The sequence below is a fragment of the Rhipicephalus microplus genome, chromosome 5 (assembly GCF_043290135.1).
Source record: "Rhipicephalus microplus isolate Deutch F79 chromosome 5, USDA_Rmic, whole genome shotgun sequence".
NCBI lineage: Eukaryota > Metazoa > Arthropoda > Arachnida > Ixodida > Ixodidae > Rhipicephalus > Rhipicephalus microplus.
The window spans coordinates 124,137,799-124,164,686 of NC_134704.1; the positions used below are offsets into that span (position 1 = coordinate 124,137,799).

The 26,888-nt window shown below is 45.1% G+C and overlaps 1 protein-coding gene across 5 annotated transcripts in view; it reads left to right on the plus strand.

The window, feature by feature from the left end:
* Window positions 1–26,888, plus strand: part of LOC142761612 (prestin-like) — a 253,597-nt gene that overhangs the window by 196,445 nt on the left and 30,264 nt on the right. For all 5 annotated transcript variants that reach the window (XM_075895902.1, XM_075895900.1, XM_075895899.1 and 2 more), the window contains exons 2-5: window positions 8,840–9,033; window positions 24,640–24,774; window positions 25,562–25,721; window positions 26,399–26,509. In XM_075895902.1, the coding sequence (XP_075752017.1) occupies window positions 8,840–9,033; window positions 24,640–24,774; window positions 25,562–25,721; window positions 26,399–26,509 (600 nt within the window). The remainder of the gene's footprint in view (window positions 1–8,839; window positions 9,034–24,639; window positions 24,775–25,561; window positions 25,722–26,398; window positions 26,510–26,888) is intronic.

The window sequence follows — 26,888 nt, forward strand, 5'->3', positions numbered from 1 at the left end:
ACATGTGGGTCCGTGTTTTCTACGATCGATCCAGACGCGCGTGCGCGGCTTGTATTCGTATGCCGGAACACGTGCGATGGCCTTGGCCTTCGTGGATCCCCTACACCCACTTTTTCCCCCCCGTTAGGTTTTTTTTGTTTGTTTTCGTTTCACTCTGTCGCTCGATTTTTTTTCTTTCCTTATTTAGCTGCTCACTAATGAATGTCTCTGACCAGAAGTGATGTCAAGTGCGTCGCATGATTCCCACGCATACATGGTGCGCATTTCGTGCCGCGAGAAAAAAAAATTGAACGAACAGAGCGTGATTGCGCTTCTTACCCTAAATTTAGCGAAATAGTTTCTGGAGCCGATATCTTTTGACGCAACATTTACCGAGAGCTCCTTCACGTATGCGACTAGTTCCGTGGTCACGTGAATAAGTTCATCGCATTGTTACTGGTCGCGAATGGCCTCTTTGGTCGCAAAGGCGACTTTTGTGGCGCACTTGCGTGCTGCTCAATTTTTTCAGTCTGTCCCACATGGACGTGCACTGCTCCTGTGCTGGTGCTGGTTGGTTAGCTGAGTACCCGGTAGTTGTATTATTTGACTAGCAACTGTAGGCGTTCTCTTGTTTTCATGCAGTATCAGTTTTTAAATGTGAATTTATTTCTTAGTCGGCCCATGTCAGGCATCCGGCGTTGTCCGCGTGCCGACAGGTGTTATCTCTTCGCTGTCATCCCTCTCCCATAGCAACAGCTGCGGGCGCGCGCTCGTATCGGCTTATCCTCGCCCTTACCAACAGGATCATAAGGTGCGAGAGAGTCTAGGAGAAGGTAGGTACAGTGTTACGCCGCTAGTTCTTTCACCGTTCCTTCTCCCTCCTTTCTGCACCCCACTCTCCCGTACGCTCGCGTCTCACTCTCGAGCGGTCGCTGGCTGGGCGCCTCTCAAGGTGATGGCAGAAGTCGGTAAAAGCGAATGTCTGACGGCAACGGTACTCTCACTCGGTGCAAGAAATGCATTCGCATTTTCTCACGTTTCCTTCAGGGAGGTGGGGGCATTTTTTTCTTGATTCTCTCTACTTGAGCTCGCAATGTTGTCAAAGAATTCTCATGGTCAGGATCATAACGTGGATGGCTTCTGTACATAACGATGACCTAACGCGTGACCTATTTATCCGCAGTGGCGTGAACAGCATTCCCGTCACTCCGGTATCCTTGGAATAATGCTGAGTAACCCCAGAACGATTTAGGAATAGTTCTATGCTGTGATTGCAAGCTAAGAGAGTACTACAAAGACATACCAACCAGCCCACATAAACATCCTTTTTCAGTTCTACTGTTTCCATATATTGGCAACTCATCTGCTACATATGCGCACACAAGAGGCGTCCCGCAAGAGGCAGTCTTTTTCCCAGTCTTATTGATTATCCTAATGAGCTTTATTCTACGACATATGGACGTACAGATATGTGTGTATGCTGATGACATTGCGATTTTCGTATCAGCAGATCATATTCACGTGATGTACGCCATATTACAGGCATGCTTAGCAGCCATAGAAAGCGGCTTGATTATATGCATTTGTACCTAATGGTTAGCAAATGATCTTTACTGGGATTACCTTCAAAAGACCCATGATGCTCTATTATCATCTGAAAAACATTCCTTAATTAGACAATAGAAAATATCTTGGTGTATTATATGACATGTCGATGTCTTGGAAAATCGCACATTGAATATACCGCAGCGAATGGTATTCGCGTGGTTCGATTATGAAGGATTATGATGATATGTTGGCTTTAACGTCCCAAAACCACCATTTGATTATGAAAGACGTCGCAGTGGAGGGCTCCGGAAATTTCAACCACCTGGGGTTTTTTAGCGTGCACCCAAATCTGATCAGATGGGCCTACAACATTTCCGCCTCCATTGAAAATGCAGCCGCCGCAGCCGGGATTCGATCCTGCGACCTGTGGGTCAGCAGCCGAGTACCTTGGCCACTAGACCACCGCGGCGGGGCTCGATAATTAAGAAAACTGTGTAGTTGTGGGATAGGTGTGCGCAGAAAAAACGCTCCCATCAATATACCGAATGTACGTTCGCCTGATTCTGGAGTTTGGGTGCATATCATTTGACTGGGCGCCTGCGTATAATTTTCATATTCTTGTCATGACCGAAACACAAGCCTTGAAGCTGTGTTTAGGTCTTTCTAAATTCGTAGCAACCAAGGTTTCGTATATGGAAGCTCGGGTACCTTCACTTGCTACTAGGTTCAAATTGTTAGCAGTGCAAACATTTCTAAGTCGGTACGAATCCACTGCAAGACGTATAGAAACAATTTATATTTTGCGACCAGTCCTGTTCCTGGCAATATACTGGCTGAGATATCGTACGCTTCAAAGTCTATACATAGTTTTTTGACACATGTAGTTATTGGTGACGTGACTTCAGTCAGTAACAAGAGCAACTATGTTAAGATACAGTACGATGATATCTTTCCAAAGAAAATGCCAAGCTTATGTCGTACCAATTTTTAAACTCCATTTTAAGTGACTACCTGGCACACAAGCCAATAAAGACAGTTATTGCAACTGATGCTTTTCAAAGTGAGGAAAAGTAGGGAATTGGTATTTTCTCTAATACTCCAGATTGGTTCTTTTCCTTTTGCCCTCCAGAGTTCGTGCCCATCTTTGTAGCAGAACTCATAGCGATCATTCTAGCGCACCGCAGTCTGACATCATCATCAAGTTCCGCAGTAACTTTGATGGACTCCTTATTGGTGTGTTGTTCCCTCTCAGGAAATGAGGACTCACGTGTTCTGAGTGCACTGAAATCCTTAATTCTTTCCCATATAAATTTGATTAGGTTGGTTTTGCTTCCAGAACATAAGGGCCTTTTTCTGAATTAAATGGTAGATGTGCTAGCAAAAACTTCTTTGAATTGCCTGGTTACTTATGTACTGCCGGCGTCTAAAATCTTAATATGCGTTAATAAGAAAAAAATGTTTTTAGAAGAATTTTCTGTTCCAATTATAATAAATATTGGGGTGTAACTTCCCAGAATTACGATATAATTATGAGAGACGTCGCAGTAGAGGGCTCCAGAAATTTCGACCACCTGAGGTTCTATAACGTGCACCTATATCTATATAAGCACACAGACCTAAATCATTTTCGCTTCCGTCGAAAATGCAGCCGCCGTGGCTCGGATTGGACCCCGTGACCAGTGTGTTAGCAGTCGAGTGCCTTAGCCACTAGACCACCACGCTGGGTCTTCTGCTCCATTATTAATAGCCACTTTAGAATTTCAGCACCTCAGACACCGTTGGTGCAGTAAAATATATCGCACAAAGTCTCTTGTCATTACAAGAGAACCTGAAGTAGTTGTCACTAGACTACGTTGTCAGACTCCATATCTTAATTATAATGTACACCGAGCTGCTCTCGCAGCTTTTTTTTTAACAGTTTGTTTCGCGGAGCACATGAGTTCACAGAACATTATCTTATTTCCTGCAACATATATTCCACGTTGCAGAATAATACTTTAGGTACCGTTTGCCTACTCCTTACACTAGATATGAATGTACCAAATTTGCTTTAGTTCGGGGATTTGTTCCTGGGCGACAGCGACGGGAAGGTTGCCGATGCCTTGGAGGAATTTATAAATGTTCAAAGAGATTTAGATCGTACTGCAAACTCAAACTCCTATCATCCAAATTGTGTTTGAATTCTCAATCATTATTTTCTAAACTTCGCAGTTCAGAGTATACCTATATGTCGTTACTCATCTATTGGTAGTATTCGGAATACTTCTTTCACTAGACGACATTCAAACAATGAAGGATTTGTATTGGAAACTACCTCGTTCTTGGCCGATCCCCCAGCGTGGGTGTGTGCCACTGCCCAAGAGTCTACTCGACTGTCAACCAATCACATTCGCAGGAAGAGGACGTAAGCTTGTTTTTCAGGACAACAGAAGTGCGAGTAGGCGGGGATTCCCCTAATCCACGGGTAAAAGTCACGCATGTGTGAACATCGGTCACCTTCAGTTGCTTTTTGACCACCAATCGCGAATGGTCGTGCGAACCACGGTCAGTCGCAGGTGGGAGTGAGGCTTTAGTGTGACTGGTATACAAAGCTATAAGAAAGGAGTGCTTCGGTGGCTTGCATTCGCTGTAATCATTTTATATTTGCTTTCACACTGAAGTAAGAAAAAATAATGGTAACATGACACTGTCGCGAGGCGTGCTGTACCGAACATGGTGAACTTTCGTCGCATTGTCAGGTTTCATATTGGCGAAATCTTGAACCGATTGTACAGGCCGTACCAACCTTCTGAACCAATCAATGCTGACGAGATGTCAGATTCTGTGATATGGTGAAACTTGGAAATATTCGAAATAGCTCCCGAAAACTGAAAATTGGCAATAGCAAGTAAGTTGCACTTAAACTTACACGAACCCAATCCCAATGCCCTCTGTTAGACAACACTGTAAGAAGACAGCATACGTCAAGGGAAGCAGGTGGTGTGTTATTTGTATTTCTTGATTAAGGTGAGGTTAAGCGAGGTAAAGGAAATGAGTAAACAACTCGCCGCTGTTGGTCCGGTCCGGATCCCGTGAGCTGCTTCTCCGTCGCCGCTGTTGGGGACCGACCTAGCAGCTTTATAGTTAAGCGTGTGGTGCTCTATCAACTGAACTACGGAGGCTTCGTAAACTTCTTCTATGACGTAATCCCATTCTAATCGTCTTTAATCACATAGTTGCTACACTTCAATTATACACAACATATACCATGACGTATGTATTTCTTTGCTTCAGTATTTGTGTACTTGTACGCCATGATGGATCACTGGTTGTGCTTGGCTGCTGGCTTGAAGGTCGTGGATTCGATCCCGGCCGTGGCAGTGGTGTGATGGTAGAGGCCCAGGTACTCTCCGATGTCGATGCGTGGTACATGACACCAGGTGGTCCAAATTTGCGCAGCCCATTTTGGTTTTAGGACACGAAACCCCAGATATTATTATTATTATTATTTCGCATGGTCGTGTCTAACAAAAACAGGTTCCTTGATTCATTCCACAAGTTTAGCTCGTGTTCTTGTAGCTAGTTCTGCTTTTTGTTGTTGTTTTTACGCGATGTCACTGCACATGAAATAGGCAGAGTTCTTAGCTTCGTGTAAAAGTTTTGCAGTGTATTCCTAAATGTACACGTACACAATGTGTACTTCGTTTTACACAAATATGTCTTGTACGCTTCACATATACAGCACCACATCGAAGGCTGTACGGTACCGCCTTCGAGACATATTTTCGTCAAAGTGCCACTCTAGATGCGAGTGCACGACGCGAAGGCGTGTGCGAAATGTGCGCATGCAGTTAGTTTACGTGTCCTCGCTGAAAAGAGCTTGATGACTCGTAAAACGGGTTGGCTATGATCACTGCTGGTAGTCGTCTGTGCTTTAACGCCGTTCGCAGTTGTCTTGGCAGCTCACATAAATGCTACATGTATGTGAAAGAACCGAGGCACTCAAGGACGAGCACGAAGCCATGCGTTCCCCGCCCTTATCCACGAAAGCTTTCGCCTCTCAAATACGCTAATGAATTCGGTTCTTAAGAGTCGCTGATTGTGTGAACACCTGGACCCACACCTATCCACCGATGTTTTGTAAGCAAGCGTGGTGTTCAGGATTGTAGAGACCGTCATCATCTTTACACAAGTTGAGACTAAGTATGCAGTGAAATTACCAGCGCGGACATAAATTACCGACACTGTCCTCTTCTATAGGGACAACGTTTCTGAACTAGCGGTCGTCCTCTATTTGGCCGCCTGCCTTGGAAGTCCAGACGGCGAGCTTTTCCCATTCAAGGCTGCATAATACGAAACAAACAAAAAAAACGTGTGTGATGGCGGTCACGACGGCCAGCAAACCCTGCGTCGCGCAGTCACACTTAAACTGTGGTGGAATTGGGCATGCAGATTGACCGAATCTGATAACCAGCCGAGCCCCCCTCGCCAACGACCGATCCACGTGTCGCAGGCCTTGACAGCTAATTGGCGGCTTGCGCTCTCTCCTCCGGCTATGAGCTGCTGCTGCTGCCAAGACGTCACGTCGGCAACTCGGCTTCACAAACCCCGTCAACCTCGGCTCCTCATTCTGTTGCCTCTATCTACAACCCTGCTAACCAAACTCGCCGACCCGCAGAAATCTGCCAAAACAAAGTGCCTGCGTAAGCACGCGCAGTGGGCCGGGCTCCGAGGCCTGCCCCGCACTCTGTTAAGTGAGAGTAATAGAAGGCCAGTTTTCTGTTTGTTTTTTTGTGCGTTATAGCCCGCATACTCCTTACACTCGAGGCAGATGATTCTGGCAATCGTCGCGTTTCCGTGTTGATGAGGCGGCGCGGGGCGGAGAGGGGCGATGGAGAAGAGGTGAATGGAGAGGTTCGCTATTTATCGCTTTTCTGCATTTGACCGCTAGGTGATTTTTTTTTTTCGAGCGCGCGTGTTGAAAAAAAAAAACGCGTGCCGCCTTCCTCGCTGGCGCACTCTTGAAGCATTGTGACGACACACGCTGTGACGACACAGTGCACCGTAACGCCGGCTACAGCGTTGCTAAACGGGTATAAAGGGGGCGTGGAGCGCCGCAGCCAAACGTTGGTCCGGCCGAACGTTGGTTCCAGGCGCCGGCTTCAGCGTCGTCACATTTTTCTTCCTCTGTGCTGCAGCCATCTATCGGTGATCCGTCGGTCATATCGTGCGGTGTGTTCGCGTGTGATTCGCCTGCTGATAGTGTGCGTGCGTGCGTCGAACTGTTGACGTGAAAAGCAGAGCGCGTGCCACGGTGTTTCCCGGGCGCGGACAGCCAGGACCTTCTTCTGGAGTAAGAAGCTGAAGATCTTGCACTTCTAACGAATTTATTAACATGTGGCACTTGGAGTAGGGGAACCGTTCCCAAGTAAGCGGTATCTTATGCTGACGGCCTTCTGGGCGAACTACATTTAGCGTGTCTGTGTTATCTGTAATTTATTTAGTTAGTTCCTTCAAAAAGAAACTCAGTATATATGGCGAGAAATGACGTGCAGTATGATACAATCTAATTGATTTTATGTTTATTCAAAAAAGTCACTCTGCCAAAAAATTGTTGTAACGCTTGTTTGCATTCTTTGCTTGTTCTGTTAGGTTTAGGTTTCTAGAGATGGACTCTATCTGATATATGTGAACTCAAGGTGACACAACATGTACACACGTAGTCATGACAATTTTTAAAAATATTGTCTATAAGCCTCTAGGTGGGCAGAAAAGGCGCTTGGTTCACTGGCTGCATGGGCTGCATTTAATCAATAATGGGCTGCATTTAATCAATAATCTGCACAAGGGCATGTCTTTTACTTAGTTTCTATTTATTATGAGTGCGATGTTCAGCAGTTTGTGAAATATAATAATAAAACGGGCGGAAAGGGCTCCGCATATAAAATTCCTTCCTTCAAAGAAGAAAACTAGTTATAACCCTATTGAGGTGCAGCTATATATTCTTAATATTAAAGTTCATACCACCGTTTGATCGGCTGATTTAACCTTCTTGACCATGGGCCGAAGCATGGTCGTGACTACGCACATAGGTTTTGTTAATGCTCATGCAGTTTTATTATCTCCCACGTGCGCTGACATCAGGAGAAGTTATCTTAATGTTGTTCATATACACCGAACAACCACTTGTTACCTATTTGTTTAGTTTGCGAAAAAATAATAAAGAGCACTGAAGATAAATTTATACCTAATCCGTGGCTTCGTAGGTCAGACTACGTGCACATCAAGTAAGCATCCTTATGATGCCAATTTAGACGTGTTAAACAGCATATCAGCCGCACGCACAAAATATTCCAGTAATACTTTGATTCATTGCTCTGTGATTTCAAGAAATATAACGAAATACAAGTGCAAAAGCATCCTTCCAATTCGCGCACTATATTGTGTGGGGCATAATTTGACAGCGTAATCTTCTTGCTGGTTCAGTACCTTTCAATACAAAAGGATTAGGTTACATATGTGTATATCATTAAACGCTTGAAGCTGGACACCTTTCGAAAACGTTCGCAAAAAAACAAAAAAAGAATTCCGGTTAACTCAACGCTTGGGGAATCGTTGCACGAAGCAGTCTGCGAGCAGCCGGATTTGTTAATTGAACCTTACGAGGAGCCCCGGCGCCTTTTGCAAATTTAATAGATTGGTGTGGCGAAGCGAGCACGCCACACTCACCGATAGTGCATTCCGTTATTCGTACAGGCTACGTTATAACACTGTGCGTAACGCTCTCGGTCGCGCTCAAGTGCATACGTCACTGAAACACAGTGCGAGTTGGATTCTCCGGTGCATCCAGACGATGTCCGTCGTAACTAACGTCCGCATACGTCTTCTGGCGGGGTCAAGTGACTTAGTCCACATGAGCGATGCAAACTATACTTCTACATAAACATTTCCTTTGCCTCAGCCCCTTGACACTCTTGCTTTCCTTCGAGCTATTTGGATCAATCTACAAATACGGAAAGAAGCTTCCGCTCGAACACCCAACTTTTCTTGTCCTCAGTATAGGTGAGGAAGGTGCCAAAACGGTTTAAGACCTCGCGTTGTTGCAACCACGCTGTCTCATACTTCGTACCACTTCCCTTTCATAGCGTCAGATTATGGTCATATCGACCTTTATCTCTCCATGTGGCAATTTTTATAGGGCCTTGGAACATTTACAAAAAGAAGAAACTGTTCGTTTTGTCACCGAAATGACTCACCATCGCGCCAAAATGGCTGGTGTTCTTCGCAGTGATGTTGCATTGTATTTACCTCTTTTTCTTTTCCTCTCTCGCAGACCCAGACCGTGAGGGGGGCGGTGGGCGGTCTCACTCTCTGTCCGAACCCGGTCTGCGGGCGCACATCAACAGCGCTTTCAGCATGGCCGAGGAAGGCTACGGTGCCATCGACCGCGACGATGACCACCCGCACGAGCCGACGCTCTCGGGCTCGGCCGTCGTCGTGCCATGGTGGATCATGGAAGACGCCAAGGTATCTGTCATCCTATCGGCGATATATATTTGATGTGTGGGACGGGCAGGCGAGTGTGGTCGAGTGTCTTGCTTTGCCCTGCATGCCAGGGCAAATAAATAAAAATTGTCCGCATCTCCTCGGAGGGAATCGTGAGGAAATACGAATGCATTTCATGTGTCTAGAGTACACTGCGTAGATATTTTAGTGGTGTAAATAATGACTAAACGAGGATTCGTACCGTAACCATTTATTTACACATTCCTCAGCCAGCAAACGGTCGAGAGTGAGGCGCGCGCTTCACTCCATTTATATATACGTACGAGTGAGTGGACGGGCTATAGTGGGGTGCAGGGAGGAGAGAAAGTGAACTCCCCTAGCAACCTCCTTCAGTTGCTAGGGGAGAGGATAAGCGCGGGCCCGCAGCTGTTGCTATAGGAGAGGGAATGAGAGCGAAGAGATAGCGCCTGCAGGCCGCCGGACGCCCGACTTAGCCCGACTAGACGTGCATTCGCATTTAAAATTAAAAATAAAGATGAAGGTGTGTCTGGTGGGGAGGGGAAGGGTCGAGGCACGTGCCCGGTGCGCCACTCCCTGGCAAGAACAGTAACTTTGTGTATCTGTTTTTTTTTTTCGAAGTTATTATTGCGTTCGTGGTGATGCAAGAGCCAACTATTAATATAGATTACAGCTCTTATGTGACCATTGTTCGCGCACGACGAATTGCAGGACGAAACCGCATGCAAGGTTTCTTCGGTGATTTATTTTACTTTGTTGTATAGTGCTATAGGCACAGTTATTGGCCCAAAGTGTGCGGAACCGAATAAGCAAAATAAATATAATTGACAATCGAGTTGCCGCACTCCACGAGATCGTTCGCAGTTGCGAGGATGAATTTCGTGCCAATCTGTCTGTGGCCTATCATTCCAACGTTTCTTTATCAACAGTGCTGTGGCGGCACGTTGGATTCTAGCACCAGCTTCCAATCTAAGGCGCTCTGTATGTCAAAGCGGTTCCTACCTTTTGGCGCGTTTATGCACAGATTTAGACGGACGCATAAACTTGCGTTCTTTTATGTATTACCGCGCCCTGCTTTCTCCACTTCCCTCACCCACTCACACTCCCCCCGAAGAGACAGGAAGCCGACCAAACATGGATAGTCTATTCATCGTCGCCCTGCCTGCCCAGGTGGATATTTCGTGGTAGCTGCTCCCATGCAAGAAAAAGTTCTGCCGAATGTTAGAAACTCTGCAAAAGATGGAGGTGACAGCGTGTGGCACACTTCGTACTGCATTATGTCATGCGATAGCGGACGAGACACTTACAAGGCATGCAAGCGCCGTAGTATGAGAGACACTGCAGGTTTCAGTCGATTTCATTCTGTATGCGTACGAAAATTGTCATATGGCACATATTCTAGAATATAAAGGAAAAAGAATCATTGAGAACCAACCGTTAGTGGCCTTAAACCACAAAGAAATCTGGTTGGATTTCCTTCTGGCTTGGTGCTACTGAAGGTTGGTTGTAAATTATCGCTTTCGTAACGACGCGCCACCTTCTGTAATTCGGAAGAAGTTATTTTCAGTTTAAGAATGTAGTATTACATGATTTAGTACGTTGTGTCATGTTAAAGAGGCACTAAAAGCAGTTTTTCTCATTAGTAAATTACTATTTCACTATTCCAAGCTCACTGAACTTGTTAAGAGAAGGCGTTTGTTTGGCAAGCGAGACAACGTGGCAAAGGGAAATGAGGGTGGTGACTTTACCATACAGCTGCTGCACGACAAGCCGTGACGTCATGTTTTCTGACGATGTCTAAAAGGTCCCACGTAATTTCTAAACGGTAAAATTGAAATACATTGTTCTCGGAGGAAGCCAGAGATCGAACTACACGAGCACCAGGAAATTTTTTTTAGTTAATTAAGTCAAAGTACAAAAACGGCCTGATTGAAATTTGTGATGTCACGCGTGGAGTTTTGGCGCGAAAGTTAAAAGTGATACTCAGTCTTTGATTGTTTCTTCTATCAGTGAACCTATGATGGTGAAATTAACAATATTAGAGTTCTCATAGTACAATTTATCAATCTAAACCGGCTGACTGTGTCACATTATTATCCCTTTATTATATAATAGTGTGTTGGTGGGTGGGTATGCGTTTGCGTATGCTCGTGTGTTCAATTATTGATCAAAAATTTAATTAAATTTGGCTGCTCCTGTTCATTTACATTGCAATGAAAACAAGAGATTGAGCTAGAATCAAAGCCGAGCTTTAAGGATACGCACTGTTTTCGCTGGTGTAGTCCTGTTTGCTTGTTGCAAAAAAAAATTAACATTTTCCCAAATGCAACCCTGATGGGATGCGGAACAGCAGCTTTAGGCACGGGTGGCGTCACAGGTTAAACGGTGCTTACGCTGGTGCAGTGGTGAGCGCTGGAAGATTCGCGAGTGGATATAGCGGCAGGTGTTGCGGGTGATCGAGCGAGGCGGCAGCTTCGCTGCGGCGAGCGCGTGCCAGGCGAGGGAGAGAGTGGCGTCAATGCGCACTGCGGGGTGACCTACTTCGCACTGCACCAACACCTGCGGTGAGGGGAGCCTCCGTGCGTCCGTTCTCTCCTGGTGTCTATTCGTACAGACGCATGGACGCACAGCTTTACACAGGATAGTCAAAGAGCTGCTTCGCATTTAAAAGATAAGTTACTGCCGGAAGAACTCGAAAGCTACGGTCAAATATTCATTTCTCAACTTATCTCGCCGCGTTGAAACAGTGTTGTTACGTGTTCCAAAGCTCCTAAAGGGCAATGGAGCGCGTCTTAAAAAACGTTACCTTTTGCATAAACGATCGCTGCTTCCGTGCGCGCCGCAATGAACGTCGTTGTTGATGCTAATAATAATATCGGGGGTTTTGCGTCACGAAACCGCGATGTGGTTATTAGAGACGCCGTAGTGGAGGGCTCCGAAAATTTCTACCATCTGCTGTTCTTTAGCGTGCACTGACGTGGTCCCCTAGCGTATCGCCTCCGTCGAAATGCGAACACCGCGGCTTGAATCGAACCCGTGACCTTCGGGTCAGCTGCTGAGCACCCTAGCCACTGTTTCACCGAGGCGGACCGTTGCTGACGCTGAAATATGCAACAAGGATTCCGCCAGGGAAAAAATGACCTCACCTCCCCGAAGGGTATCGCGAGAAAATCTGAATGCATTTCTTGCGCCGAGATAAGGTACCGTTGCCGTCAGACATTCGCCTTCGCCGACCTCTGTCATCGCCTTGAGAGGTGCCCAGCCAGCGAACGTTCGAGAATGTGGAGCGAGCGCACGGGAGAGCGGGGCGCCAGTGTTCTCAGCTCGGCGTTTCACAGCGACGTCTCGAGCACACATTTCCTGATGTTCCTGACACGCGCCCAGCCAGCGAATGGTAGATAGTGAGGCACGAGTGAATTGGAGAGTGGGTCGCAGGGTGGAGAGAGCGAACGGCGAAAGGAGTAGCGAAGCACTGTGCCTACCTTCTCCTATACTTTCGCACCAGATTTTCCGGCTGATAGGGGCGAGAATAAGCGCGCGCACCCGCAGCTGTTGCTATGGGAGAGGCAGTGCAATCGGAGAGATAACACCCGTCGGCGTGCGGACACCGCCGCGGACAATACCGGATGCCAGACATAGCCCGACTAAGAAATGCATTCGCATTTAAAAAGCAGGATTGCGCTTCAGCGGCTTCAGTCAAACGAAGCGTGCGTGAATTGATCCTTCAAGCTCACTCGGTGGGCGCTTCTGCTGACGACAGTGCATCTCGCCTGCTACGCCGACATAAAAGCGAAGCCTCGTTTCTGTCAACCCGTTTCCACAGAGTTTCATATTAGTTCAATAGAGGTAAATATGGCGCTAGTGTTTCTGGGAATTCAAAAGCAGGGCACTGCAGCCACCATGGGATTGATTGTTAGTACATGGATTCTCAAGTCTCAATATTTCAGCCATCTGCGGCTTACAGCCGCTTTGTAGCTGAACGAGAGTTTTCAAAACTTCAGCAGTTTCACTTTACTACCTCAATTGCTTTAAACTGACTGATTGAAATCAGGTCACAAGACCCACACGCAGCCATTCTTCTGTAAGAAACGAAAGCTAAAGCGCAACTATAAAAAAGAAGCCGCAAGTGCTAGGACTAAGCAAGTCTAACAACTCCTATATCAGGACTTGCGGATGCCGTCACAAGCGGTGGATTCGTGCGACTTGACGCACTGTATATATGGCCTTCATACCATCACTGTAAACTCTGGACGAAATGGAGTGGTTCGGCCTGCTGTAGCGCAATCATGGCCACTGATTGGCCCATGGTACTGCGGGCAACAAACTTGCGTTGTTCCGCCTCCCGCTTCTCACTCTCTACTGCCACAACCAGAGTCGAGAGCGATCTGCCAGTGACGTCATAAATGACGTTTCCACTCAAGTCACGTGATTGTTCCGCATGTGAAGGTGACCTGAAATTCCGCTGCTGCGCTTCGCACGAAGTAGAAACACAGTTCGTCGATGGAAGTCGAGACGTCCGGCTGTCGTAATGTACTCCCGTGAGATAAGTATAGCCTATTTTACGAACGCATTTCAGTGACGCCATATTGGCCCAGTAAACTATTGTGTATTACATCTCTAACAATTAAACAAAGTTACGGCTGACGCATACGCATGAAAACGGTTGTGTCGGTGCCTATTTACGATTTTTCATGACGTTATTAATTCTTGTAGCAATTTACAGAAAGAAAATAACTGCGGCGTAACAGCTAAGATGCTTACGCAAAATAGGCTACAGACCAGAGAAGCGCTTGTCGAAATCGCCGTCTGCGCCGTCTTGTGACGAGCCGTCTGCTGTCGAGAGCATTGTTTGATAGAATTGGCTTCGCGGGCATTTTTTCTGATGGAGTATGTTTGCGAAATGCCCAGATGGCTCACCTTTAGACGGCAAAAGCAGTACACAGACGAAAAAGATCCGTATACTTCTTTTCACGTTTGTCCATTTGGCCGCGAAAAATCGTGGGTCCTGCAGCGCGTGGTAGAACAACGAGAAACGGCATTCCTGAGCCACCTGCCATTAAACGTATAGATGCTAAATTTGCAGAAATTTTGACCAATCGAAAAAAACGCTGTTTTTTATGTTTTTCAAAATTTTGAAAAGAAATGAAAAAAAAAACAGTTTTCTTTAGCATATGGCAATATTTTATTGCCATGTGGTAATAGTTTATTGCCTTGTGTCCTAATCAATAGCTCTCGTTAATAAATAACAGAAATGAAAGAGTTTCTGTTTTCACAAACAAATGTGGCATTTAACAGATCGAAGGCAGCCAGAAGCGTCACCGCGAACTCATTCAGCTCTCTTTGAATGGTTGCGTCGTCCTAGAGTTGTTATGGCAGCCAGAAAAAAAGAACGCTGAAAGGTTTATTTCGTCGTGGCTTCGACTTTGGAAAAATTGATCAAGATGATAAAAAGATGAAGTTCAAACTTTTATTCGCAGTTAGTATTCATCTGTCTTTCTTCATCATGTTAAGATGTCGCATTGGGACATCCGTAGCTGCTGTCGCAGTGGTTACAGACAGCGAGTCCCGGTTTCTCGCCACCGGTCTTCTCGACCGTGAAGTATATCCACTCGTCATGAATAAGGTAAACCATTTTAGAATCTGCTTGCACGTGGCTTTATAAGGGGGCTTCCGCCACAGGTCGCAGAAGTGCACGAGGGAAAGTCAAAACTGAACAATAACTAGAACCAAAACATCGGAAACCGCCCCCAACCAAACCACACCCGAACGACGAAGCAACGTAGACTCAAGCTATAAGTTGACGCTGGAGGAGCTCACTTTATGTGATGTCGATGGCGAGTGGTCAGCCATCCTTTGGTGTTTTGGTATCAGGTGCGATATTTTGGTTTCATGTTCAACGCTGGGTGTTGCCTACGCTTTATTTCTCTACGTTTTACCCACGAAAATTTTGGCGCAATTTTTCCAACTGCGCCAAAAAAAATGACGAAAAATTGTTTTCTTTTTCGTATTTTTTCGTTTTTTTTTTTTGGCACTTCGCATCTCTATTCACATGGCGTTGTGTAGCGGCTATAGGCTTGATAGGCCGAGACTTCTGCGACTAGCTTCGTCATCGCACCGTTGCTAGAACTAATCCTTTGCACAACTGAGCTACACGTGCGTAGTATATATTTAGAAGTGCATTTTGTTAACTGTGAAGAATAATTTGCGAGCGATCACGGCAGACAAGTTTGCGTTTGAGACTTCCGTAGTAAATTGCACCTAGCATTGAAAATTCGAACGGATGTCAGAACTTATCCTAGGGTTTTTCGTCGTTTCTATTTTGCTTATATAGAAGCCCTGTTCGCAGTGTGAATGACAAGATCGTGATTGTATTGGAATAAACGGCCCGCCGCGGTGGTCTAGTGGCTAAGGTACTCGGCTGCTGACCCGCAGGTCGCGGGACCAAATGCCGGCTGTGCGGGACCAAATGCCGGCAGTTTTGATAGAGGCGGAAATGCTGTAGGCCCGTGTGCTCAAATTTAGGTGCACGTAGGTGGTCTAAATTTCCGGAGCCCTCCACTACGGCGTCTCTAATAATCATATGGTGGTTTTCGGACGTTAAACCTCACATATCAATGATGTATTGGAATGAAGAGTCACTAGCGCTCAGCCTTAGATTTTCTTTTAGCGTCCTTTCAAGTAATGCTGTCTCTCACAGTGCACATAAACCAACTTGCCCCGCTTTAATTATCCTTGTAGTTACCGCGTAATATATAAATTATGCCACGTTATTAACAGTTTATTCGTACAGTCACATAGTGTCGGATGTTGACATATTGATATCGCGAAAACGCATCGTATGAGCCGCATGTGCACCTGCGCAGCAGCAACGATAGCATTGAAACGACATAAGGTGTTCTGATTGTTAAACGATGAACAAAAAGATGAAAATAAGAACAAAGGTACGTCACGACAGGCGCTGGCTCCTTTCCAACGTTCATGCTAAAGAGCACCCGTGTATATCTGTTACATCCGGGCATCATTCATGAAAGAAGAAAAAAGAAACTGTTCAAAACTTTCGTTTTAATTCATTTGAATAGGGCAGGTGTACATGAGAAAGAAGAATCGCAACGCGGCAACAAAATAATTCGGACGCAAGCCTGTCTTGGAACTTGAGCATGCACTAGTGCGACAAATATAGATGGCTTGCAGTGACGTCACCGGAACAGCCACGTTCGAGCAACAACATGGTGCAACCGGAACAATGTGATGTAGCGTTAGTGTTATCAGTATACACTGCATGCTGGTCCTTCAGTATGCATACACAGAGGTCCGATAATGTTCCAGCGACTGGTCACACAGAAGCGGTTTAATTGCCGCTTGATCACGCTGCCATGACATCATCTAAGCCGACATGCTGTGCGTCTATGACGTCACGTGGAAGTTATTCACAAGAAAGGAGCCATGACACACTCAAGTCATGTAACACCAACTCAGTTAACTACAAATGAAGCCCTCATTTGTAGTTAACTAAGCGTGTCAACTTGCCCAACAAGCAACTCTCCGATACACCAACTCGCTCGAACAGCAACTGTTCTGTTTAGAAAAAAAATTATTGTCACAAACGTCAATAACGCTCAACAGAACATTTCCTTCTTAGACATACTCTAACGATGAAGACAAAACAGACGTCATTTACATGAACATGGATATGAGATGGCGTTGAAAGAACATGTACATTCGATGGTTCACACAAACACAACCACAAAAGATATTTCAAGGTAAACAAGAGACACAAATAAAACATGAATATGTACATTTTGCATATTTATATGTTGGAATGCCATTTCTGCTGGCGCATCGACACATCAGCCTACCAATACCAGGTCGGCTGAAAGACAAGTTAAGAGCTTAGAGTACTTGGTACTCTACTATGGGGCCGTACCGCGGGAAGGTCCCCGACAACGCTCGTAAGCGCGGTAAAACTTTTACTACGGTAAGCCCGACAGTTCTTTGTAGTCTCATGGGTAAAATAATTTTCGAATTATGATTCGCGCCTTTTGCATTCGCAAGTGCGGTCACGATTTGCAAGAATAAACTTTCGTTGCCCCTTTTAGATAACGAATTCTGGACCTAAACACTGGATCAAAGCGTTACGCAAGCTACTCGTTTTTTTTTTTTTCAGGGCAGATCTTTTGCTTGTTTTTTAAGTGTGTTACACTTTAGGGGCCCAAATGTTTCTGCCATAGATCTCATGTGGCGTGATCTAACTCAAAATCATGGGTTCAAAGCAGGCCTAATACAGGCGCAGTGTGGGTACGGGCAGTTGGTATTGTATTTCCTCATTAGTATGGCATTCCATCCTAGAACAACGCTTGCGGTGCTGAAAACCGGGTTAGAACAAATGAACGAGTCATATTTGCAAGATGTTTCAGCGCGCGAACAAAGGAAAAAAGGACAGGGTAGACAGAAAGAGTGCTGACTTCCAACTAACTGTATTTCACAGAGTGGCAAGAATTTATACGTCTAAAAAGGAAGATTACAGAGCATGAAGGTAAAAAACAAGCCTATTCTACACACCCGTAACAGCACGTGTGACGGGTCCTCTATTGCCTCAAAGCCCAGCCAGGTAATCACGTTAAGCCTGTGATAAAGCAACCGATGATGTGCTTACGCATTTATCTCCTAGCACGTGTATTTTTTCGGCTTCGATGATTTCTCGGGTAAGCTGGTCCCTGTGCCTTGCAAATATGACTACGCACCAACTAGCCCAAGCTTCCACTCAAATGAACGAGGTCTAAAATACCATTACTAACAGAAATAATCGAAAAGTGGTAGCAATTATGAACAAAAACTTGCTAAGTCACTGGTTCGAATCCCGGCTGCGGTGGCCGCATTTTCGATGGAGGCGAAAATACTTGAGGCCCGTGTGCCTAGACTCAGGTGCTCGTTAAAGAACCCCAGGTGGTCTGAATTTCCGGAGCCCTCCACTACGGCGTCTCTCATAATCATATGGCGGTTTTGGGACGTTAAACTCCACAGTTTATCATTGTAACAAACTTAAAATTGCTGAAAACGCTCCTGAAGCGTGCGACTAACACCAACGCCGTGGGAGATACACGGCGCCACGGCCTTGCAAAGCGTGCGATTGTTCCCTGGCACAGTCGCTTAATCACCGGCGCTACGAACTTCCGCGAAGTATCATTCGCAGACAGTCTAATAACAACGCCACAGACAGCTTTCACAGTAAGTGGAGCTGCATTTAGAGCGGAATTTGTATAACCGTTACACAAAAACGACAAACACTTGACAAGGACGATTTTTTGCTGATCGTCAGAGTGTTACAAGTGCGTCTGCGCTATTCTACTCATAATACAAAATTATGGCTTCTATTTTTTAATGAGTGATGCGAGATATAGCTATAGCGAAGCCAGCACCTGTTACGCCTTTTTTTAACTGTTCTCTCTTTTCTCTCTCTCTCTCTCTTTGTGATCGTATACCACTTTCAACGCAACAGGCGGTTGCTTTCAGGCATGCCGTCGCGTAAGACGAGGCGTTACTGGCAGCGCCACCTACAACGGAATCCTTCTTCTTCGACAGGGTTCACAGATCCTTTGTTGCGTGAATGCCACGCGAGCGGCGTGAGTTTTCTTGTCTCTTTCGCGCGCAACAGTTGCCTGCATTTGCGACCGAGTTTCTTTGGCCGACGGCAGCTGTGCGTTGCTAGTGTAGGAAATTGTTATTGTACTGTCTTGCCGGCAGTCCGTTCCGTACGCGTCGCTATAACGTTCTTTGTATTTCCTGCGACGGGGGCTGAAGTTAGCGTTCTGTCGGCCAAACCAACTGAGCAAGACGGAATTAACTCGGCAGTACAGTCCAAGGTAATGCTAACTATGGTTAAGGCTGTTTAGTGAACTTTGGTTGTTTATAAAACGGTGCTAACGTAAAAAAAAAAACGTCTGGAAACTAACTTTCAGGGCATGTCTTGCACAGGGACGGGTGCGCGTATTAAGAAGCGTGTGATCATTCTGGTGGCGTCGAAGTTACTCTCCCAAAGAGCGGTCGCTCTGGCGGCACGAAAACTAACGTAAGTTCGGCTTATTGTAACTTTTGTAGCGATGGCACGTCGTTGAGCATAGATATATCTTCTGTTGCTGAGTTTTGCCGAACACCCGCACGTTATTAAATTTTTTTTTCAACGTATGCTATGCGGCATTTCACGGTTGTGCAGCGTGTCTTTCTGACTGGTCTATGTCACTTACTTTATCGACAAAGTAATAATTTGTAAACGTGATTGTGAGCCCGACAGTACGTGCAAAGGCATTCGTATGTGACTGTATAAGGCAAATATTTGCTTCCGTCATTTTCTACGTACATTCGATCACTTAATTGCTCGAACAGATATATGTCTCGGACTTGCCAGAAAGGCCAGTGTTTTATGCCTGTTAGCGCTAAAAATGTCATCTACACGCCCTTGTATCCCTGAAAAGTTCTAATGTTGGCACTCGTACAAAAATGGGCGTTTTTTTTTTGCTTTCTTTTTCTTTAAGTGAGTAGCATTGGTGTGGCAAGTGGTACGGTGGCACTAAGAATAAAATAAGTCGACATGGCTTTTGAGAGACACTGCATTCACATTAGTTGAGCTCGAGTGGGCGTAGGTTAGCCTCAAGATTTCGCTTTAAATGGCGTATGTTCAGATCATGATGTTGTTTGAGAATCTGGAATCGGCAGCCAGCTTGGAAGGGCTGATCGATGTGTGATCTACTGGCACTTACTAGCCCGATGGCACGTGCTAAAGCATTCGTATTTGAGTATATAAAGCAAACCTTCAAATCCATTGTTGTCCAACGGGAGTCCATCCGATCGCATGATGCTCGGATACACGCACGTCTCGGACCTGCCTCAAAGGTCAATGCATTCTGCTTGTAAGGGCTAAAAGTGTCAAATGCAAATGTTACACCCATCTTGAAAGGTTGCAAATAGACGGCTTATACAAAATATATATATTTTTTTGCAAATCGAATCGCATTGCAGCAGCAAATGCCGCGGTGGCACTAAGAATAAAATGTAAGTTGATAGGAATATTCTTAAACATTAAATTCATATTACTTTAGCTCAACGCAGCAGGAAAGCTGGGCTAGCCTCGTTTTTTTTTATTAAATGGCTTGTGTTCAAGTTAAGATGTGTATTGAGAATCTAGAACTGGCAGCCGGATCGAAAGAGCTGATGAATACGTGATCGACTGGGAATTAAAAATAAAAACACCGGGTTTCGCGTTAGGGTCGTCTTAGGCGAAAAAAGCTGTGACAGTTTTGCTTATGTTATAAGAAAACATATCTACTATTTCAGCTCATCTCGGCAATCTTTCTTCAAAAGGTTTTCGGGGATATTTTGTCATATTCTTTTTTTTCCTTAGCCTTTTCCCCCTTTCACCATCGCCCCGTCGTGGTGGTCTAGTGACTAAGGTACTCGGCTGCTGACCCGCAGGTCGCGGGATCGAATCCCGGTTGCGGCGGCAGCATTTCCGATGGAGGCGGAAATGTTGTAGGCCCGTGTACTCAGATTTGGGTGCACGTTAAAGAACCCCAGGTGGTCGAAATTTCCGGAGCCCTTCACTACGGCGTCTCTCATAATTATATGGTGGTTTTGGGACGTTAAACCCCACATATCAATCAATCAATGCTCCTCTACGGCGTCTCTCATAATCTATATGGTGGTTTTGGGACGTTAAACCCCACATATCTATCTATCTATCTATCTATCTATCTATCTATCTATCTATCTATCTATCTATCTATCTATCTATCTATCTATCTATCTATCTATCTATCTATCTATCTATCTATCTATCTATCTATTTTCTATTTATCTATCTATATCTATCTATCTATCTATCTCTTCCACCATCAAGCTGCGAGGACATTTTTCAACACCTCGAGACCTTACATGCACAAAAATACCCAACGAAGTGGATGGCGCAATATCTTTCGCGTACGTATAGCTCAATCGGTGAAGCGTCGGACGCGTAATTAGAAATTAGCAGGTGTAAATCCCACCGATGGCAAGCGTGATTTTTTGTCCGCTTTCGTTCGTCTAAATTTGCTCTACAACTGCTACACTCTAGTTAAAGACAACTATTCACATCCCGTACGCTTTCCCTGGCCTATCTATTCGCTGGTTGGGTTCATTCTGTTGTGTCCAACCGATAAACGGGACCTCGAACGAAAAATTGCCTCAGTGGTGTCCCGTTCACTTTTTGATCTAATCGAAATTCTCGATCGTAATTGCCTCCTTTACGGTAGCTGCAAAAAGGAGCCTTTTTGATAAACGTGACTCTAATCGGGCTTAATCGAAGTCAGGTGCGCATGGTGGGTACCGGCGTTAATCTACATGGTTAAATCGGCCGATAGGGTGATCGACCCAGAAAGGCGTTTGTGCCTGGTTATAATTACCATACCGGATAATTACTCTTTCAACGCCGAGGGACTAATTAAGGGAAACTCAATTGGGTTTCAGGCTTTAATTACAAGAAACTGTATTGGATTTCTTTGTATATTGGTGGCACACAAATGGAAGGACCGAAATTATTCCCTTTCTTAAACCTCTCTGGCATGCCACGGGTTTCCCTAACTCATAGTCGCCAATAACCAACGCCGACTAAATTTCAAGGCCGAAAGGCTACCGCAGTGACGTCAGAGGTTGGGGGCCCAGTTGCCCAACTGAGCGTGCTCAGTAAGACTTTTTTTTTTTCCACATCTTTTATTCGGCCCAATCTAGCCGCAGCAGCTGCGAGAGCGGGAGCGGTTGTTCTCCTAAAACGTGAACGAAACACAGGCTTTCCGCCACGTTCGCAGCGTAACTGGGCCCCCACCCTCTGACGTCACTGCGGCAGCCTTTCGGCCATGAAATTTAGTCGGCGTTGCATTAACCCTTGTTTCTCCTCGAGCAGTTTCAGCTTTGGCAGTTGCTCTAGCGTACGTAAGTGCAATCTGTAGCGTCAGAGTGGGACTTGTAGTGTTGCTACGTTGTTGCACAACAATGTACGCGTTAAGAACTGCAGTCATGCGACGTGAGCGCGCTAATTGACTTCACGCCTCAATGAGTGACGTCGTGCTAAGAGCCATACGACTCGACGCGCCGTTCATTTGCGCCCAACATGAGTGTTTCTTCGTCACCTTTTCGACTGCTGATGAGGACAACAAAAAGATGACGTCGACGCTAAGGACCACTCAGAAAGTTGGTACACGCAAAATTAAATAAGCAGTATGAGAACGTGGAGAGGAGCTGTGTGGATATAAGCGTATTAGTTACGATGCGTTCATATTGTGAAGAACAGTTTTTTTTTCGCTTTTGATGGGTAATGCCTATTATAAAAAAAGGATTCTGACACATAGTGGCCAATATAAATGCCAGACCTCTGCTAAGCAAACACAATCCCATAAGTTGCTCTTATGTGAGAATTAATGCAGACAAAATTATGGAGGACCATTTGACATATTGGCCGTTTGACATACTACCTTGTTTGATATTTTGGCCGCTTGACCCGGGACGCTTGAAAACCCTAAGACCATTAAATGTCAAGTGACTGAAGAAGATAACGCACTCTACTCACCATATTGTACATGGAACGAATTCTAAGACGGCTGGTAATTTCGGTTCAACATAATTAAATACTGCATTCAGCATACAGCATTCGTACATACATGGTGCTGAAATGCACAATTTTTGTCACTTTCAGGTGGTCTGTACATGATAGCCGCACTGTTCTACATCCACAACCCGCAAAATGTCCGGTTGACGTTTGCTGGAAAAGTGGTAGTGCATGAAAGTGTAGGATTTCAAGTCCGACATCGATCTCTCAAACTTTTTGTACCCATAATTCTTGGCATCTCACTCGTACAGCCTCCTCCGACGCAAGCTCATTAACTTAAAGTTCTTGGTGTCAATACATCTCGTGTAAGTCGCGTATTTATTATGTCTTTACTGAATTGAGGCCACTGATAGCACGTAAATAAATGTACTAGATCAGAAGGCGTATCGTTGATGGGTATCGGAAGGGTATCGGATGGGTATCGTTGATGAGATCAGAAGGCGTATCGTTGATGAGCGCCGATCATTTGGCATATTATCGTTAAAGAGCATTGACGCCGGGGTCAAAAAGGTAATTTTACGCTAATGGACTCGCGACTCGAATCACCCAGACTCGGTTCAAGCTGTCAGGCTCACTCTGGGTGAGTGCGGCTGAGTGATATGTCGGTGAGTTCGATTTCGAGTGAGTCCGGTTGGGGAAAAATTTGGTGGGTTAGTCCTGACAGCAAAATCTATTTCTTGGGTGAGTCTGAGTTAGCGCCTTTTTTTTTGTGGTTGTTGTTGTTTAGGGGGTGGATCTATAGTTGTTTTAAATAATGCAGAATAACTTCTACTGTTCAGTATTTAGCGCTGCATCAGCATGTAAAAAAAGAGCGTTTCAGTTCTTCTCATTAAGCACTGAATCATCTTTCGGAGTTCATCGTAAACTGGTAAGTATTCATTCTTGAAATTATGAATAATAGGTCGGTGTGACGTAAGTATCCACGCCACGGTTTCCGATTTTTTTCCTGTGGCGTTTCGTACCTGTCTACATGATGTCCAGAAAAACCAGGCACCCTATTCAATCTTTCCTGTCTGCAGACGAGGTTGAAGCCCGTCCAACAATGTGAACGCGTGGCCGCCCATTGGTGGAGCCAGTGTGTATGCGCGCATGCGCGAGAGATAATGACGATGATCCTTACAAGTAAACATAAATAATTGCGTTTTGTGGTGGCACGAGCACCGATGAACACTCCAGAACTTCCAGTCAAGCACTTTCTGTTTGCCAAATATTAAAAAAAAATTGTCTTTTCAAACTAACATTGGTACGTACCCGATGGTTCTGCTTTAAATTAAGTTATACAGAAGACGTATCATATGACAGCGTAGTGTTAAGATGACGCCAACTTGACTGCTAGGAAAACCCTAATAATTCAAAATATTTGAATGTCATTTGAAAGACCAGGTCGTTTTGTTGCGAGCAGTTGGGTTCGCTGCAGCACCTGGCGAAGCAGATCTAAATCAAGCGCCTCTTTCTAGATGGCCTCTAAGATCTGGCAGTTAAACGAAAGACAAAGCTAACCCACCTGGGAATACATCAACGCATAAAGACACCAAAGTGCTAGCGCCGTTAAAAGACGCGTAAATCAAGAATAAAGGCCGCGTAAAATTTTGTATGGCAATTAAAGAAAAACTGTAAAATGTGTATCACAATGCAGAGGTGCTGCTGGAACATAAAATCGGCCCTATCGAATAAAAATGCAGCATTTGTTCGAAAGTGCCACAGTAAGACTCGTTCGTTGTACCTCGTGTGAGGGCTGGTTAGCTTTGCGGTGCAATCGCGGTTACGAATGGCAAGGTGCACTGTACTAAGCGTATCATTGTGGTCGCACTCATCTATACAGCTGCATAGCACATAAAAAAAGCATGTGTCAGAGGGCCGTAAACCTTGGCTGAAGACGCGGTTTACACACGGGACCATTTTCTTTTTTTGCTTGCCTTGGCTTTTTTCTCTCGGTCTCGATTGTTGATGGTCACGTACATTGCTACGCCTACTCGCAGGAAAACGGCAGCTCCAACAACAACAACTTGGATGGCTCGAAGCCCCGCATTCGCATCCACCGGCAAGCCATGAACCAAGAAGAGCTGGTCAAAAACTACGGCAATGACAGTGCGGACGCGTCCCTCTCGCAGAAGGTGGGTAAATTCAGGGCACTTGAGCGCTATATCGAGCGCCTTAGAGCACGGTCAATACGTTCTACTTTATCAGAGATACCCTTGACTAATTTACTAATTTTCATCGTAACTCTGCCCCTGTCGTTGAGCAGTAGAACTCTTGTTTGTTTGTGTCGCTGAGAGCTTCACCTTGAACATAAAACCGTTAGATTTTGTGCATACGGACAAACTTACTGCACTGTAATGTCAATTCTATAAGGTTCTAAATGTGAGTACACAGCAGTGTACTCACATTTGGGTGCACATAAAGGAACCCCAGGTGGTTGAAATTTCCGTTGCCCTGCACTACGGCGTCTCTCATAATCATATGGTAGTTTTGGGACGTTAAACCCCACATGTCAATCAATCAATCAAGCCACTGCAGTGTACGATGCTGCGGTTAAAAAGAAACATAGCTCAGAGTACTATGACTAAGCCGGGTACCGGAGCTTAGCAGGGCGACGCCTTGCCTGATAATCTACCACAGTGGATCTGCAAGTAAACATTGCTTGAAACTATCCGCATAATTAGAAACATTATCAGTCTTGAGGTACTATGACGCTCGTGTTTGATCTAAGAATCTAAAATAGAACTCCCCGTACTCTGTAAGGACTTGGACACAGGCATTTCGTCGCAGTTGAAGGAATGTGACGAGGACATTCATGGGGCTACGTGCTTACCATGTGCTATCGTGGTCTCCAAACGATGTACTACACTCTCCGGCACTCGTGCATTGTGTATACCTTTACACCTGCTGGACTCCACACAGGTCAAGCGCAAGTTTCTCAGCTCGTGCGCCTGCACACCGCTAAGCGTGCTCTACTCTCTGCTGCCCGTGCTACAGTGGTTGCCACGCTACCGCGTGCGCGACTTCCTTGTCAAGGACATCATGGCTGGTTTCACGGTCAGCATCATGCACATACCCCAGGGTAGGGACCCCGCGCAAGCATTGCTTTCTCTTTTTGTATAACTAGTGTAACTATAACATGTCTTACGCCCGGGTGTAAAAACGCAGTCACGTGATGCTTTCTTCATCTCTAAATGCTTATCATTTGATGACCTGCAATCTCCGTGTGCTGTTTAGAAAAGATGAGTGTGGTGGCGAAGTTAATTGCTTCTGTAATGTGACTTACTCGGATTAGTCTAATTGCTGTATTTGTTGTACTACATGATCGTGCGGCATTTGCTACGAGGTATGTTGAATCTTTCTGATGTATAATCACTTGATTTATAAATAATAATAATAATAATAATAATAATAATAATAATAATAATAATAATAATATAATAAGAGTAATAATAATAATAATATAACAATAATAATAATATATATTATTATTAATACTACTACTACTACTACTACTACTACTACTACTACTACTACTACTACCACTGAAGTCTTCGTGATTGAATATTGCCGCTAGATATGCTCTCTCTATAGGCTACATATTGCAACAGCTCAAGGTTCTGTAGTTTAACTGACAGTTTACCCGACTCGGTAAACAATGAGGGATGTAACAGCGCCAACCTTGAAAAATGGGCTCGCTCGAGTGATGGGGGTGTTTTGTTCTGTCGGCGAAGCAATCGAACGACGTCCCATCGACAGGGCTCGCGTACGGCGTGCTGGCCGCTGCCGGCGCCATCAACGGCCTCTACGTGTCCGCCTTCCCGGCCATCATCTACTTCTTCATGGGCACCTCGAAGCACGTCTCTGTCGGTGAGTGTACAGATTCAACAACAGCGCGAGGTCGCGCATTACTCGAGGCATACCAGAGATATCTAGGGCAGACATTTAGCTATACTTATTGCAATGACACTTGTTTTAAGGTGGCAAAACAAATGCATGGGCAAGTGTATTTATCTCTCAAATTGCATTTTTTTTCTTTGACTGTTTTATGCCTGTATATATGTTCGGAATGCGTTGATGGGGCGATCTTTTTATACTTGATTTAGTGTTTTCTTGTTTATTTTTCTGGTGCACATTTAAACAGTGCACTTGAGCCTATGATTGATTCATTCATAAAATAATTAATCAGTCATATTACCAGATAATAAAAAATATTAATTAATAATTATTTCTTTGATCTAGAACTGCC